Source organism: Sander vitreus, chromosome 12 (assembly GCF_031162955.1).
Source record: "Sander vitreus isolate 19-12246 chromosome 12, sanVit1, whole genome shotgun sequence".
NCBI lineage: Eukaryota > Metazoa > Chordata > Actinopteri > Perciformes > Percidae > Sander > Sander vitreus.
Window position 1 is genome coordinate 651,030 of NC_135866.1, and position 17,145 is coordinate 668,174.

General features: G+C 40.6%; 1 protein-coding gene across 5 annotated transcripts in view; it reads left to right on the forward strand.

Moving 5' to 3' along the window:
- LOC144526132 (ATP-dependent 6-phosphofructokinase, platelet type-like) overlaps nucleotides 1-17,145 on the forward strand; it is a 36,147-nt gene that overhangs the window by 13,286 nt on the left and 5,716 nt on the right. Inside the window, exons 4-18 of one of the 5 annotated variants that reach the window (XM_078263350.1) lie at nucleotides 268-457; nucleotides 561-726; nucleotides 939-983; nucleotides 1,342-1,450; nucleotides 3,557-3,652; nucleotides 4,340-4,432; nucleotides 4,581-4,706; nucleotides 5,229-5,293; nucleotides 5,625-5,694; nucleotides 7,772-7,918; nucleotides 10,229-10,299; nucleotides 10,826-10,913; nucleotides 12,104-12,256; nucleotides 14,589-14,741; nucleotides 16,245-16,409. In XM_078263350.1, coding sequence (XP_078119476.1) covers nucleotides 268-457; nucleotides 561-726; nucleotides 939-983; nucleotides 1,342-1,450; nucleotides 3,557-3,652; nucleotides 4,340-4,432; nucleotides 4,581-4,706; nucleotides 5,229-5,293; nucleotides 5,625-5,694; nucleotides 7,772-7,918; nucleotides 10,229-10,299; nucleotides 10,826-10,913; nucleotides 12,104-12,256; nucleotides 14,589-14,741; nucleotides 16,245-16,409 — 1,737 coding nt within the window. Of the gene's footprint in view, nucleotides 1-267; nucleotides 458-560; nucleotides 727-938; nucleotides 984-1,341; nucleotides 1,451-2,567; nucleotides 2,664-3,556; nucleotides 3,653-4,339; nucleotides 4,433-4,580; nucleotides 4,707-5,228; nucleotides 5,294-5,624; nucleotides 5,695-7,771; nucleotides 7,919-10,228; nucleotides 10,300-10,825; nucleotides 10,914-12,103; nucleotides 12,257-14,588; nucleotides 14,742-16,244; nucleotides 16,410-17,145 lie in introns of all 5 variants that reach the window. The other 4 variants (XM_078263351.1, XM_078263347.1, XM_078263346.1 and 1 more) reach the window with 4 other exon arrangements.

Sequence of the window (17,145 nt, forward strand, 5' to 3'; positions counted from 1 at the left end):
GCCAAATGAGTGATCGAATGAGACCTTTTCACTGTCTGTCCCACTTTCATTGTCTAAAGTGGTTTTCCATCAGTGCAACAGTGAAAAAAGATTTATCTTGTAGATAAGTAATGTTATTCGATGGATGGATGGATGGAGATATATATAAAGAGCCACATTGCCCTAAAAAAACCTCAATAGAAAAAATTAGAAATGATTTGTAACTTTAACAGAGCCAGTAGAAGAGGGACTAATGTGATTTCAGATTGTAATGTATGTTTTCCTCAGGGCGGCACAGTTATCGGCAGCGCCCGCTGTAAAGAGTTTCGTAGCCACGAGGGCCGCTTGAAAGCCGCACACAACCTTGTGCAGCGCAGCATCACCAACCTGTGTGTGATTGGTGGAGACGGCAGTCTGACCGGAGCCAACCTGTTCAGAGAGGAGTGGAGCGGCCTGTTGGACGAGCTCCTCCAACAAGGTGATTGCTCACTGAAGGGCTTTCAGTCGACTTTACATAGCACGCCACTTTTAACTGTACAGGTGTAAAGAGAATGGATCTCCCTTCTTCGCATGTGGTTCAGGTCTGATCGATAAGGAGGCAGCCTGCAGTAACTCAGAGCTCCACATTGTTGGCATGGTCGGCTCCATTGACAATGACTTCTGCGGCACCGACATGACCATCGGCACCGACTCGGCACTGCACAGGATCATCGAGGTGGTGGACGCCATCATGACCACCGCTCAGAGGTGAACCAATCCTGACAGGAAATGAGTAGAGACGAGTAGAGATGTGACACGTCGTAGCAACAGAAGTCATAAGAAGACTAGCTAATATAAGACACAACATTAAGGACCCTAAGAAGACGATGACCTGTTTCAACAGATCAGTCCACTGGGCTTCACTGATGAGTGCTTTTTCTTGTTTCTGACATTTTGTCTGTTTTTCACTGTTTTTCCAGCCACCAGAGGACATTTGTGCTGGAGGTCATGGGCAGGCACTGCGGGTAGGCCCTTCATCTTATGTTAGAGTACATCACAGAGAGATGAAAATACCATACATATAAGAACATATACTGTATGTACATATGAATGTGTATGGTCTTTAAGTTAAATATGCTACTGCACACACTAAGTCATGGCTCAATAGAACTACTTCAATATTTGTGTGGAAATATTGATAAGTGAGGCCCATGCATGTGTGTTTTGGGAAATAGTCTGTTCAGGCTGTGTGGATGAAATATTTCACAACAAATATCTGTAACAGGAAAGTAAAGATTTGAGACAATTATTAAAATATTTTGTGTGTGTGTGTGTGTGTGTGTGTGTGTGTGTGTGTGTGTGTGTGTGTGTGTGTGTGTGCAGATACCTGGCCCTGGTCAGTGCCCTGGCTTGCGGAGCAGACTGGGTTTTTATCCCAGAAATGCCTCCTGAGGATGGCTGGGAAGACAGCATGTGTCAGAAACTGTCTGAGGTAACAAACACACACACTATTTGACGTAGACACTGGCCAATCTCTAAGTCTTTATTTAGATTTAGTAATTCGAGTAACCGGGGGAAGCCCCAAAGTGTTAAAAGAAAAGGAGGAGTGGCACTCCTGTTTTTTTATCCAGCCCTTGCAGCCTCTTGCACACCGTCACTTACCAGGTGACGTCAGTGAGGGTGCTGGGTTTAAGGCCCTTCTTACAGAAGAAGTTGACCACCACATCTGTGGGTCGTTGAACTCAACCTTTCATATTTACACTTTAAACTCTGACCCCACTAGAATGCACCTTTAATCAAATTTCAAGTAGGAATTTTGTAATAGGTTGTTTGTAATGAAGATTCACATATAATATTATCAGGAGTCAGACACATTTGTGTCATTAACTCCTCTAAATTCAACTTTTTTTGTAAATGCTATCCCACTGGAAACAGTATTAATCAAATTTCCATGAGTGAATTGAAGTACGAGCCAGCAGCTAGTTTGTGATGAAGATTCATGCATGACAGGCATGACTCTGGTGGGACTCGAAACCAACAACCTTTGTATTATAAATCTAATGAGCCTCTGCTGTTTCTAAAACTATCAGCAGACATCTCATGCACTAACATTGCTGCTATATTGAACGTCATGTAAGGCCCTAGTAAAGCCTCGCTCTATAAAACAGTGACTCTGGTGGGACTCGAACCACAACCTTTGAATCACAGCTCTAATGTTTGACTAGAACTGTCAACAAGTAGGAAATCAAAGTGCATGCCAGCAGCTAAAGGAACCTCTTAATAATGCTATCCATAGCGCCACAGAGCCTGCTGTTTTTTTTTTTTGAATTAAAACTAACAAACAAACAAACTAACAAACACACACACACACACACACACACACACACACACACACACACACACACACACACACACACACACACACACACTTCTTTATGACTTTCCAACACATTCTGACATTGATATCAGATCATCAGATGATTTGAAGAAGGATTTCACTTTTTTACTATGTAAAATAATGTTATGCTGTGCCAGGACTAACTAGTACAGAAGATACTGACTGCATTTTCAGTAGATTTGATGTAGTGAGTGTGTTTGTTATTGTCCAGAGCCGATCTCGAGGTTCCAGGTTGAACATTATCATAGTTGCTGAAGGAGCCATTGACAGAAAAGGACAGCCCATTACTTCTGATTTTGTGAAGGATGTGAGTAGCGCTCAGTTTCAGACTGACGCAGAGGGAAAAACCACAAGCTGGACTGAAAAGTTACAGTATAGCAATTTCTCAGTATTCTGATTGGGTTTTTTTTTCTTTCTTGTCCAGACACTTGCCACATTCTGAAATATGCTTTATATTTAATATTTTTGCAAAAGACATTCCCATACTTTCAAGCGGTTTATTTTGAATTATGTCCATCTTTGACAGACATGTTGGTGCTGTAAATATAACAGTCATTTACCTCAAATATTGGTCTGTCTGTCAGTGAGGGGGCGATATGAGAGTTCCACTGTCTGACAGTTAGCAGCTGTAATGCATATCTTAGTCCTAATTTGTTACGTTGCTATAAAAAGGCAAAGACAAATATTGCTTGCTAGCAAACAGGAATTACTTGAGTTAAACAGTGGAGGTTTGAAAATGTTTTATGAAGAAGGAAATTCATTCAAGACATTAGTTAGGCACCAAGGATAAACTCATGTTTAAAATGAAACCCTACATGGTGTCTTTATGCTAGCCCTTATGTCTAATATCCCACCAGAAGTACAGTAGGTAACAGAATTAGTTTGACTTTGGGCTGTCAATCATTGTGTGGAGGATTGTTGTGTGTCATCTGCCCTTCAGTTTCCCTGCATTGCTAGCATGCCTCATTGAAAACAAATTGGCCCAGCTAGCTGTAGATATGAATCCTTTTTCCACAATGTGGCAAGTGCCTGCTGAAGAAAGACAACCAGTGAAATGTCAAAATGCCTTGGTGTTCTTAAAAGACATGAGAGTTTATCAGTAGTTGACCTGAGATTATCCTCTCTTACCGGATCCAGCTTTTGGCAATGCAAAACCTTTTCTGTCATGTTTTCAAATGCTTTTGCTTTACGTCTCTCTAGAATCGTGCTGATAAGAAAAGGCTGAACATTATTATTGTAGCTGAGGGTGCCATAGATTGCCACAACAAGGCAGTAACTCCTGATTACATCAAGGATGTAAGTACGGTGGAGACCTGCTAAGTCACAGACCCACAAACTATTTTTCCCCTTCATGGTTTGCTGTTGGTTTCCTTCAGAGCAGAAACACACACAACAAAGTTGTATGTCCTATGTTTCATTGTTGTGTGGACTTTTCACATTTTTTGCATGTTTAATGTAAGTCATTTTTTATTGCTTTATATTTCTTTACTAAACTACCCACTCCCATATATTTCTTGAGTCCATATTTCCTTCAGGCATTTCAAATCCCATCCCATGTCCTTTTGCACCCTTACTTTTACTTCTGTTCTATTTCATTTACAAGTTCACTTCTGCCAGCACATTATTTGGCATTTGCTAACATGACAGGGTGCGTTTTGCATGATTTCTCCTTCTGTTTTTTTTTCTTCCAGTGCTTGACACTTGTATGGTCTCTATTATTTCTGCATGTTCTTAAGATTGTTCAATTTTAAGATAATATGAAATCTTACAGAAATGTAATGTTATATTAATGCTATATTAGCTGAATTACATGTGTTTAGATTTTAGTAAGAGCAACTGTTAGTAAGGATATGTGCTTATGTTATGATAAGATATGATACTGTATAGTAGATTTTACAGGACATTATTGTATGCAGTTCCTATATTGAGCACTTAATCCTCACTATATGCTATCATCCCACTTCACTGTCCCTCCATATCCAGCTGGTAGTACGCTGCCTGGGTTTTGACACCAGGGTCACCATTTTGGGCCACGTGCAGAGAGGTGGGACGCCCTCTGCCTTTGACAGGATCCTGGTAAGCCACATTATCGTTAATACTTAGCCATGGCAAGTCTTTATTTTCCTCATTCAATGTTTCAAGCCTTGGAAAAACTCCTAACATGGTTATTTAGGAACATTGCAGATGATTAAGGTGATCTCTAAATGACCTTTGACCCTAACAGGCCAGTCGTATGGGCGTGGAGGCAGTGCTGGCGTTACTGGAGGCCTCTGCCACCACCCCGGCCTGCGTTGTGTCTCTGGTTGGCAACCAGGCTGTTCGACTGCCACTTATGGAATGTGTTCAGATGGTGAGAGAGAAAGAGAGTGTCTGTGTGTGTGTGTGTGTGTGTGTGTGTGTGTGTGTGTGTGTGTGTGTGTGTGTGTGTGTGTGTGTGTGTGTGTGTGTGTGTGTTTGTTGGAGAGACAGAGGTCATGCAGAGTCCAAGTGAGAAAATGAGATTGCTCTACCTCATATCAGCCTTCTTATACCAGACACATTCAAAGTATTAATCACATTTTTTTTAAATCATTGGTAATAGTATTAATCATATTGGTTAAAATATATTTTTTTTTAACCAGTGGGAATAAATTAACAATATGGGACAAAAACAACTCAGAGATGTTTGCAGTATTACAGTCTCCATGAGGCTTAAGAGGCATGTGGTGGAATAGTGTTTGGGCTCATTGCTCCCAGTTTGGCCAAACCCCGCCCACCATTTACCTGCAAGACAGATAGGACAACAACACACATACCCAACAGACCCAGAAGCCTGTCACAACCAGAAACACAAGGCCGTTTTTGAAGAAGCTCTTTTATGTTTTGTCATTAGACCCAAGAGGTACAGAAGGCCATGGATGAGAAGAAATTTGAAGAGGCAGTGAGACTGCGTGGCAGGTATTTTTTGACTTCAACTACTTTTGATATGATCAAATATCACATTCATTTGCCTACATACAAGTTTAAAATTTAGATGAAACAAATGAAAGGCTTAAATAGAGCGAATAAAGAGCTAGCATCACTAAAGCTGCAAAGAAGTCACTTTTTCCACCTGTTTCATCAGAGATCCTATATGATATACAATATGTATTTCTTGCACAAATTCCTTCCTCTCTTGTCTGTTTGGTTTAACTGGGTTCGGACTCTAGAGGCTTTCTCCACAGCAGCAACAGATCCATGTGGATTTTCTACATTGGCTAACTTAGTTTTTCATGTCTGTTATCTGCAGGAGCTTTGAAAACAATCTGACCACATACAGACTCCTCTCCTACCGGAACGCTGATTCTGAACTTCCAAATGTAAGTACCCTCCCAACCAAATAATAAACAAAAAACACAATGATTATTTCTAATTAACAAGATTATCACAATTTTAATTCTTCTAATGTATCTTTTCACCAGCGGCTCTGAGATTTGTACGGTAGCATAAGGTACTTCCTGGTCAGGTGGCTTGTGGGTGCTCCAGTCTTTTTGTGACACTAACAGTGTGTTTTTCTCTATCCTGAGGCAGAGGAGGAGGCCGAGGATGCAGAGCATGTATGTGATGAGTAATGAGCTGAGCAGACTCTAGGTCAGCTTCTGCAGGCGTGGTTGACAGATCAGATGAGCTTTTTCTACAACTAGTTTTTGTTACTTTGGCTTCTAATTACCTTATGCTGAGGATATTTTCATTAATATAAGTGGGTTTCACTTTTTTGCTTATTATCTAGTCTAATGATTTTCTAGGACTAAACTTCTATCAGGGCTTTTTATTTTACAGAGACAAAATGACATACGGTAACACAGTGCCACAAAATGACAGTGCCGGTGCTCATTATCCGTCGCTGTGTCTGTCATCGCTTATTTCTTCATGGCTCTGCTTAGAAAAAGTGTAGACATGCAAAGAGCTGCTTCAGTGCTTCAATGAAGTCGTCCCACCAGCCTCCCTGTCAAGGACAATCTCAGCGTTGGCTGTGCTCTGCTTCAAATGAACCTGAAGTAGCCCTCCTTACAGTTTAAGTCTGTGGAGACGGTGGCTGAAAGTATCTTTGCCTATTCATAACTCAAACTGGACAGGTTCCATGCTCTGTGTTAAAATGGTCAGTGGCTGCAGAAAATCAAGGCTCTGGTTTGGTTTTATCCCGTTAAAGAATTTTAAGGCCCAATCTGTCATAAATTTCCAGCACACCTTTGACCCAACTGTTACATTTGCATTTACAATTCAGTTTTCAATTCAATTTTATTTATAGTGTTAAATCATAACAAGAGTTATCTCGGGACACTTTACAGATAGAGTAGGTCTAGACCACACTATAATTTACAAAGACCCAACAATTCCCCCAAGAGCAAGCATTTGGTGGGACACTGGCGAGGACAAACTTCCTTTTAGGGAGAAACCTGGGACAGACCCAGGCTCTTGGTGGGTGGCCATCTGCCACTGCTGGTTTGGACACAGAGACACTGATACAAATATACACATGATATGATTCATAACAATTATAGCAGTTGGTATGATGCGCCGTGGCACTTAATAAAGACAATAGAATTATGACTAGAAATAATAATAGTTGTAGCAGTGCAGGGCGTCGAGCAGGTCCACAGCAGCAGCTGCCAAAAAAAACCAACCACCTGAACCACCAAATCTGCGAGGCGAGAAAGCATAAGGACTCTGGAGAATAAGCTCCCCGGAGCAGGGCCTTCACCTGAAATATGGACCTTTTGCACTTTGATATTACAGGTTAAAAAGTTGCTGTGCAGCAATTTTGGATTGTGTCCTAACATATTTTATACTCCACAACTAGTGGTACATATGATTTGAGTTTGAATGGCAAGAAAACTTTGGATAGTCATGAGAAAGCAGCTGCTGCTTCACTGCGTCTTTTGGCAGCATGTGGCTTCTTGCATGCAAGGTCATCTGCCTGCTGCTGCTCTGCTCTGAGGCAAGTGTCGCCTGGCTCTACAGCAGTTAATGAGACATGGATGGTATTATCAGGCGTGTCCTGTCAGACATGCAGCAAAATTATGCAAAATAATCCTGTGGTGATAAAAGTAAAAAGAAAAAGCACAGTCACCTGCAGTGAGTTTTGTCCAATTTTCCTACTTGACGTCTGCTACAGAAATCACTGTCTGCCTTCATTGCCTCTAACGGTTGCTGATATACCTTATTCTTCCACCCAAGCTTCAGACATGCTGTGATTGTGCAGTGAACATAAGACTTGCGCTTGAGGTGCGAAGATGACGTTTTAAAATGTGAAAAAGCTCAGGGGTGTTATGGCCAAACATATGGCCATACTGTCTACAAGTGCCAGGTTTTATGTTCTCCATTGTTTGTATTGTGTGTATTGTATGTACTGTGTGTGTGTGTGTTTGTGTGACTGCTGCTCTCTGTCATCAATAGAGCTCCTTTAACGTTGCGGTGCTGAACGTCGGCGCCCCGGCAGCAGGTATGAACGCCGCCGTGCGTTCTGCTGTCAGAGTGGGAATCACTGAAGGCCACAAAATGTTCGCTGTCAGCGACGGCTTCGAGGGATTCTACAAGGGACAGGTAAGAGAGAAAGTGATGTACACAGTACACCTATTTAGTGCACATATTTATTTACAGTACACATCATGTAATCTCTGTTAATTTTCTGAATGTATTAATTAGACTTGTTAAAGTGTCAGACTATAGAGAAAAATACTCCTCAATTTCTCAGAACCCAAAGACGGCGTCTTCAAATGACCAACAGTCCAAAAGAGAAAAGATATCCAATTCACAATGATATAAAACAAGCAAAGTTAAACTTACAATTTAAAAGCTGCAACAAGAGGATGTTTTGCTTTACTTAAACAATTAATTATCAGAGTTTTTGTTGATTCATTTTCTGATCATCAACTAATCATTCCACCACTACATTTGTCCAGAATTAATGGCATTTTCTTCCAATTAAAAAAAATTTAGATTTTTTGTATCTCTTTTTAGAAAATGTTATTATTATTTCACAGCAAAGATTTGTATGTGTGATGTAATTTGGAGAAATAAGGAAAAATCTCACCATAGACTGTATGAAAATCTTAACCATGGTGTGAAATATCTGCATCACTTACTCTAAAATAAAAAAAATACATGTTCTCTTAATACATGGCTGCCATGTTCTTGCGCATTCTTTTGTACAGATTGAATTCTTGAATTACGTGACCTCTTTTGCCCTGCAGTATTCACCTACCTATCAGAACAGTATGAAGAAATGTCATTGTACATGTATATGAACAACCCATGAAATCTGTACTAATCTATTGTGATCTTATACAATAATGGTCTCAGTATTGTGAGAAGTTTATTCAGCCTAAATAAATATTACAGTCATGCTGTGTACCTTGCTGCTCTGGGTTGCCATGTTACTCAAGTATGCACAGAACCTTATTCACCTGAACTTAACACGGCTGACAACAAGTTAACATACCTTAAGGCGTGATTGGTCAGGCCACTGTGCCTGTTCTCTGTGGCTGCATTGTCTTCACTCTGCACCTCTCTATCATAAATGGCTTTAAGTACATCTGATGTCTGGACACTGAAACATTGGCTGCTGTAACTCTCACTGATCCAGGAGCAAATTCTACTATCAGCATGTGAATGCGATGGTAAACGTACTTAAAACTACTAGCACTCATTTTTATGAGTAAATAATAAGGTTAAGCAACATTCCTTGGAGGTCATAATGACTTTATTGACCAATAGCAGGGAGCAGGAAGTGGCGGTGCAGTCACTGTCCTCCCTCTCTGCTGCACTGCCTACAGTGATAAGATGAAGGCTGTCCAGATGAACAGTTCTACTTAGTGTAAGCCAATTACTCCCCTCTCACAGCAGCTGTACTGTTCCGTGTATACACACACTAAGTCTTGGTTATACCTCTCTGACTGCATGCATGCTTTCCACACACATACACTTGTTCAGCTGTGGAGAGAGTAGCTCTGACTTGTTGAAAGTGATGGAGCGAGACTTGATTGAAAAGTTAAGCTGTGATCCCTGGTTTAAACCCCAGCTAAGTAGGACACTGATCATAATGTAGAGCTGCTGGTTAAATGTAGCTACTGTACACCGGCACAGTATGGGGATGATCAGATGTCACCACAGTCTCGACCAAATACATCGATATCGATATTGTGACAATAATGTAGTGTTGACAATGATATTTTAGATAAATAATCATCAAACAGTTTCAAGTGAAATTATATAGAGAACAAAATACAAAATTCCAGCTATATACTCATCATGTTTACATGCATGCACAAAAATATTGTAATGTTAAAACAAATCTGCAGTTCTTCAAATGATATTCCCTCAAAAGGTTTCACAACAGAGTTTCTATAAAATTGAATTAGTATGTACTTATGTGTGTTATTATCTTTTTAGGCAACGTAGTTGTATATCACGATCTGGCTATATGATTTCATCACAATATGATTCCACTGAAAGACGATAAATGATCCTTTTGAATTATTGCCAGCCCTACAGCACAGTGAGCGTACAACAGTACAATGACAGGAATATATCCAATAATATACAGGACAGGACTCCACTGACGAAGGGGCTTTAAAGGATCATACTGGTAGCTTTTCATGTTTCAGTTCTTTGATTACTAATTAAAAATTAAATTAAAGACATTAAGCAACCATATCTTATTCTGAAATCAGTGTCCCTGTTGGTCCAGAGAATCCATAGACGGTCTGTAGAGAGTAGCTCTGATCAAACCTGTTGGCTGTGACGTCTGTGAGGACAAAAAGGTTTAATATCTGCATAGTAAAGTAGTTTTAGTTCAAATAATGACAATGACAATGTGAATAATTATGACATCTTCCTGTTTTGTAAAATCAGATCAAGGAGATCAAATGGGGAGATGTGGGGGGTTGGACTGGCCAGGGAGGCTCACTGCTAGGGACAAAACGGTGAGTTCAAATGAAAAAAGGTGTAGGTGTGTAATCTGGACCTAAAGTGATTTGTAATGATTGTATAATCATTACAATGCTGTAAACATTTTTCTTTCTTTACATTGCACGTAATGTAACATTTTCTCCAGTTTCTTGCTTAGGTTTTTCAAATGTACCCTTGTTTTTGCATTGCACTCATGATTTCTATCTTTAAATATCAATTAAGTAGTGGATCCTCAGATAGGAGATATGAAAACCAAGGTTTAGTTACCAAGGAGTGATTACTCACCTCCCCCTGGAATATTAATCCTGTCTGAATAAGGGCTTAATCCTTCAGTTTACTGTACATCAACAAAAACTTCTGGTTATTTTCCTTGAATGATTATGAATTTCATATATTGCCAGTGTATATAACTGTACCCTAACTGACAACAATACAATACAATACAATACAAAAGAATAAAACATGTTTAGGGTCTTAAGGATAACACTAAATAAAAACATCTTAACAACACAATTCAATTATTTCCTTTCTAAATGCTAGAACTCTTCCAGGCAAACATCTGGAGAAGATTGCCGAACAGATTAAGATCCATAACATCAACGCCCTGCTGGTCATCGGAGGATTTGAGGTATGGAACTTTACCTGATTTTTGGGCATAATGGCAGTGTTTTAGCTTGATTTCATTGTATCTTTCGGAACATGTTTTATCTTATCACAGAAAGAAAGAAGCAAAACAAGCTTGTGTCTGCCAATATTAGTATTTCCTTAAACTTTTAAAAATAGTTTTTCTGACTGTTGTTGAGTTCTAAAAAGCTACAAATAATTGTATCAAAGCAGAAATTCTTGATTAATTTGAAAAGTTATTGTACCTGCTATACAACATTAATACGCGTTCTCTTTTCAGTATTTTACATGCACTATGTATTGTGTTGTTTAACATTGCTCATTTACCTGATTTCATTATGCAAACATGTCTCCAACTTCTGTAAAACCATATTTTCAGAATACATTTAAAACACATTTAACTGTTAGAGGCTGTCCTTGTCCGTCCATATATGGTTATTACTTTAAGGCCAAGCTGCGAATCCAAAGCCTTTTGATGATTGAATTAAAAACTCAAAATCATAAAGATGATGTCAACCAAACGATGGCTTTATATTCCTCAGTAGAGTGAACTAGTGTGAACCCGAATACTAAGTGTGTAAGTTGCATTTTGGGCTGGAAAAATTCCCTCACTAACTTCCCTCACTAATTATAATGATTTTTGAATGTCTAAACAAAACAAAATACAGCGTTTTTTGACTTGGGCAGCTTGGCCAGAAAATGAGCATTGTCTGCCTCCCTGTCTTCCTCTGTGTATGGAGCTACTTCCTCTGTGTGTCTCACCGTCCTTTGTGATTGGCCTGGCTCTCTCCTCTTGGCTTCTCCCACCAGTCCTCCCAGACGTTTTTGTCCGTCCCACCCGCCATTGGTGTCTCTGATCTCTGACCAACAGGCCCTACCTACCTAACGCCCTCTTTTCTATAAGCCCCGCCCACCACAAGTTTATGTCTTCGCTTTGTTCTTCATAAACACTGTTGTTCCACAAGGCAATGCACATAGGAAGTGGAAAAGCTTCTAATTGCAACTTAACTTAAAATAAAACTAATTAGCTCCTACCACAATGGTTAAGTTAAAACATCTCCTATGTCCTCATGTCCACTGTACCTGTCAAGACCCTGGTGTTAGGCCACTTCACTTTTCGCCTACATCCCATTCCCGTTGTCTGTAAATCCTCAACAACAACAACCAATAAGACGCTGACTCTCACTGCTGCAGGCCTACGTGGGATTACTGGAACTCTCTGCTGCACGGGACAAATATAATGAGTTCTGTGTGCCCATGGTTATGGTCCCCGCCACCGTCTCCAACAATATACCTGGTTCAGACCTCAGCATTGGCTCAGACACCGCTCTGAATGCCATTACTGACGTAAGTGTGGCTGGGTTAGAGTGTGTGTTTGAAGTCAGACCTGACACACCCATCCAGCCTGTGAGAGTTTGGGGCTTCGCTGATTCACAGCTCGCATCCATTCAATAACAATCAGAAGGTGGAATTTTTTTGATAAACATTTGACAAAAATGATTTTGTCAATATCACTGCTGTAAAGTTTCAGTGGGCTGTAATATTTTCTGTGTAATCCAACCTGTACAGTAAGTATGGTTTCCTTAGAAGACACACCTAACCCCCTGCTTTAACATAAACAAACCATATCATAATAGTATATATACGTATATATATATATATATATATATATAGTGGTACAGTACACATTAGAAGTAAGAAAACCGAAACAAAATTCAGACTGGCGACACATGCTCAGACAAAAACGCTTGAGGAAATGAATGGCTAATGGACATACATTTTTTTAATATCCTTAAAATACAGCTTTATTCAGTTGATTATTAAGTTCACTGAGGTAGGTGTTGCAGCCACAGATAGGCCCTACAACAGTAGAAACTCAGTCACAATTACCACAGAAGCTTCTGAGCAGGATCCAGCTAATGTCCACACACTGCATCAGGACACATCCAGCAGTAAACTCTTGCAGTAATACTGGTTGTTGTTGGAGGCGAGCTAGTCAGCGGAGGTCCCAGGTAAGTGCTAGGGCATGGAGTGACGTGGTGTGGCATGTTTTGGGCGCATGGCCCTGCTGTGTTTGTGCGGCCCACTCTGTGTTTGTTTGGGAAACAGCAGATGACGTTTGAACCCAGAGTTAGTTAAACCTGCTTTCTGATGCTCTGCTTGCATTAGAAATGGTACAGAGTCAGTGTGTTTGGAGAGTAAGTCTGCATGCTGTGTAGGCATGTATAAGTCCAGCATCAATGAATACACTCACCATTTCAGTCCTGTTATTGTTTTAAACCAGGCCAAGCCCTCTGTACATTCTTGTACATAAAAGGAAACACAGCCTCTGGAGACCCACCCCAATCTTTATCTCGTCGCGTCAACACCGCAATGTGTCAGCCAGGGTGACCCCCCCTACTCCCCCATCCCATCACCTCTTAGCCAATGGGAAGCCAAAGCCCCCCAGCACCTGGAGAGAGCCAGCCAGCAACCACACCCACACACACGTGACAGAGCTGCATCTTCATGGTCTTAGTTTAGTTCAGGACTCCCTTTACTTGTGTCCATCTTGGTGGTGAAGTGCTGGTGACTAGAATTGTTAAGTACATTTGCAAACAAATCTTTAACACAGAATTCTCAGGTTGATCTATCTGATGTAGTGTTTTTTTTAGGGTTGGGAAGGCTCCTAAAATGGCATTTAGATTATCTTTCACCAGCTCCGTAGAGGGAAAGATCAACATGTAACCCTTGTTGAACCAGCATCAGCTATGCCCAAATGGAACTGGTTCACACTCAGAGATACACTACTGGTCAAAAGTTTGGGGTCACTTACAAATTTCCATTCCACTCCATTATAGACAGAATACCAGCTGATCTGAGTGGGTGGCTGATCTTTAATGCAATATCTACATTGCCCATTATCAGCAACCATTCATCCAATGTTCCACAGGCACATGCTGTTTACTAATCTGATACCATTTTAAAAGGCTCACTGAGAAAACATTGGAGAACCCTTTTGCAATTATGTAAAAGCATAATGTAATCTGAAAACTGCTGCCCTGGTTAAAAAAACAATGCAACTGATCTCAGCTGGTATTCTGTCTGGAATGGAGGGGAATGGACATTTCTAAGTGACCCCAAACTTTTGACCGGTAGTGTAAGTTTTCAAATCTTAATAGTTTACATTTCTTGTGTAAAAACAAGATGTTGTAGACGTTTATCTGTGTTTTTTGCGCCCGACGGCTCTAGCACTAGAATTAGGCAATGGTTATGGTTATGGTTATGGTTATGGTTAGGGTTAAGGTTAGGGTTAGGTGCCTTGGAGGCAGCGGTCGCAGCGCTGCCTGGAAGGAGACGTTGGGGGCAAAAAACACCATTGAGCGTTGTAGACGTTAGTTAAAACAGCTCCAGAAACAAAAAATAAGTGACGGAAAAGTGCGTTAATTTCTGGCTTAGCAACTGCAAAAATAGTACATTACATATGAAAATAAGTACATTGTGTATATACTGTACACAAGTAATATGTAGCATCTAATTGGGACACAGCTTCAGTTACAACCCAAATAATTTCAGTATGAAGATACAAGCCAAGGGAGCTGCAGTGCACCATGAAGCACTCTGTAAAACACTGACAGGGTCACATATATGCAGTGTGCCCCCTGGTGGTCTAACCATATATCACGGCCACCACCACCAGGCCTTTGAGTCCCTGCTGCAGCTGTACGAGGCCCGGGCCGACTATGAGGAGTTATGCATCCCGATGTGCATGTTGCCTGCGACCATTAGTAACAACGTGGCCGGCACCGACCTCAGTATCGGCGCTGACACGTCCATCAACGCCATTGTGGAGGTAAGGGCCCGTGGAAAAGAGGAAAATAACAGCTAGAGGCACCCTGTAGTGCTACTTGTCTTATAACAATGACAGTTAATGTGGACAATCCTAGTGTAACCTATTAAGATACCTTGATAACAGAATCAGTCCAGCTGAATTGTTATCCCAGTTCATCTCAGAAATGCATTAACAAAAAAAGAAAAAAAGCTGTAAGCCTACGAGAGAACAGAAGTAAAACTACAATCTGTGAGTACACATTTTCCTGCTAATCCAAATGCTGAACTCTGATGGCCATAATGCATTTGCATGTCAGTGGCTGTTGTAATGTTGTTTTGATAATCTTTATTTCGGAAGCAAACCCCTCTCTTCCTGCTAGGACAGTTTGTGTTTGAGGAGTGCACACTGTGACATCTTTCAGTCTGGATTACACAACGTCTGTCTGCTTTTGTTTTACCTGCTGTACTGTTGACACCAGATGGGTGGAGTCTGTCTAATGTTGCCGATCATTGTGCTGTTCTTGATGGCAACCAAAAAAACAACAACAATGAGGTTTGCCAAATAAAGAAAGGAGACTGTATACTGTCCTGATTTAGCTATCCAGATGGGAGACTTCACTCATGTGGTTCGAACGACGGCCCAGTAAGCACAAGTCAACTCTGACCAATCACTAACCATCCCAACTCAGAGCTCCACCTGCAGCCAGTGAGCTACTACACATAGTCATATTTTAGCACCACAAAAAAAGAAGTACAAATATTTAATGTTGGGCATATTTAGCCCATAATATGTCAGTTTTAGAGTTAAGCTTCATCTTGCAACAATTGTTTTTTAGTTGTCCAAAATAATATGTAGCTTTCCAGTAAATGAGCAGGTAGTGCAGGTGATTGGGGCAATTTCCTTCATTTCAAGGTATACTATAAAGCCACCAAATTAAATGATAAATTATGATTGATCTACTATTTTTACTATTCAGTCATAGCCTAGATTAGACTATGGATTGTGTTGTTATTGTAAACTTCATGTAAAACCTAATTCACTTATCTATTAATCTATCTATCTGTCAGTGTTTTCTAATCATTAAGGAGTTAACCTGTGCATCACTGAGACTCTGAGTGTTTGGTCTGACTCTTGTTGTAGCATGGACTGTAACGTTTAATCATCTACTAAAGTAGAGCTGCAGCTGATCATCATCAGTTAATAACTGTTTTGTCTACAGACATAATGCTAAATTCACATCAGAGTTTTGCAAAGCCTAAATTTCAGATTGTTTACTTAGACTGACCACAGACTTAAAAAGTCAGAAGTATTTCACTAAAATGTATATTAAATAGATAAAAGTGAAACATTTGAGAAATTGCAGCCAGCAAAAGCTCAGCATTTTCACTCATAAATATGTTATTATGTGAAATGGTTGTCCCTTTCTGTTGATTAAATAACAGATGAATCATTTCAGCTCTACTTTGGTGAACACGTCTACCATTTTCCTTGTTAATAACTGTGTAATCTGCGTGTGTGATTCAGACATGTGATCGCATCAAGCAGTCAGCCAGTGGCACCAAGCGGCGGGTCTTCATCATTGAGACCATGGGGGGTTACTGTGGCTACCTGGCCACCGTGGGCGGTCTGGCTGCCGGCGCCGACACCGTCTACATCTACGAGGAGCCGTTTGACATCAGGGACCTGCAGGTCACAGATACACTCTTATTATTCAGTAAAGATGTTTAATAAGGCAACATTTTCAATTAAAGGGCTACCATGACCCTTGTGTCCCTCTCTCGTGTTTTCAGACGAGTACTTTGTTTAATTTGCAAAGAAAACTCCTGCACACTGTCTAACTTGCAAAGTATATATAAAGTTTAATAGTAGGCAGCATATTTGGCCTGAAGATGGTCTAGTACCATTTCTAGTACCGAAACTTTGCCTACTATTAAACTTGATATATTTTTTGCAAGTTAGACAGTGTGCAGGTGTTTTTTATGCAATGTTGGACCTGCTTGTCCCCCTTTTATGACGCACCTCTCACGTTGTAGATGTGCAAAATATTTTTTTGTACTGCTTTCTTTTACAAACATCAACAGGAATGTCTCTACACCTGCTTTATATTTCATAACCTTATTTTAACCCCAGTAGTATACATTCATATATATTTTGAAATGTTCCACCTGGCTCGGAGCTTCCCAGTGATCACTGCCTCAGCCTCGATGTTTCAGGAGGGCACAGGTGACCCAGATTATGTTTCAGGAGGGCACAGGTGACCCAGATTATGTTTCAGGAGGGCGCAGGTGACCCAGGTTATGTTTCAGGAGGGCGCAGGTGACCCAGATTATGTTTCAGGAGGGCGCAGGTGACCCAGATTATGTTTCAGGAGGGCGCAGGTGACCCAGGTTATGTTTCAGGAGGGCACAGGTGACCCAGGTTATGT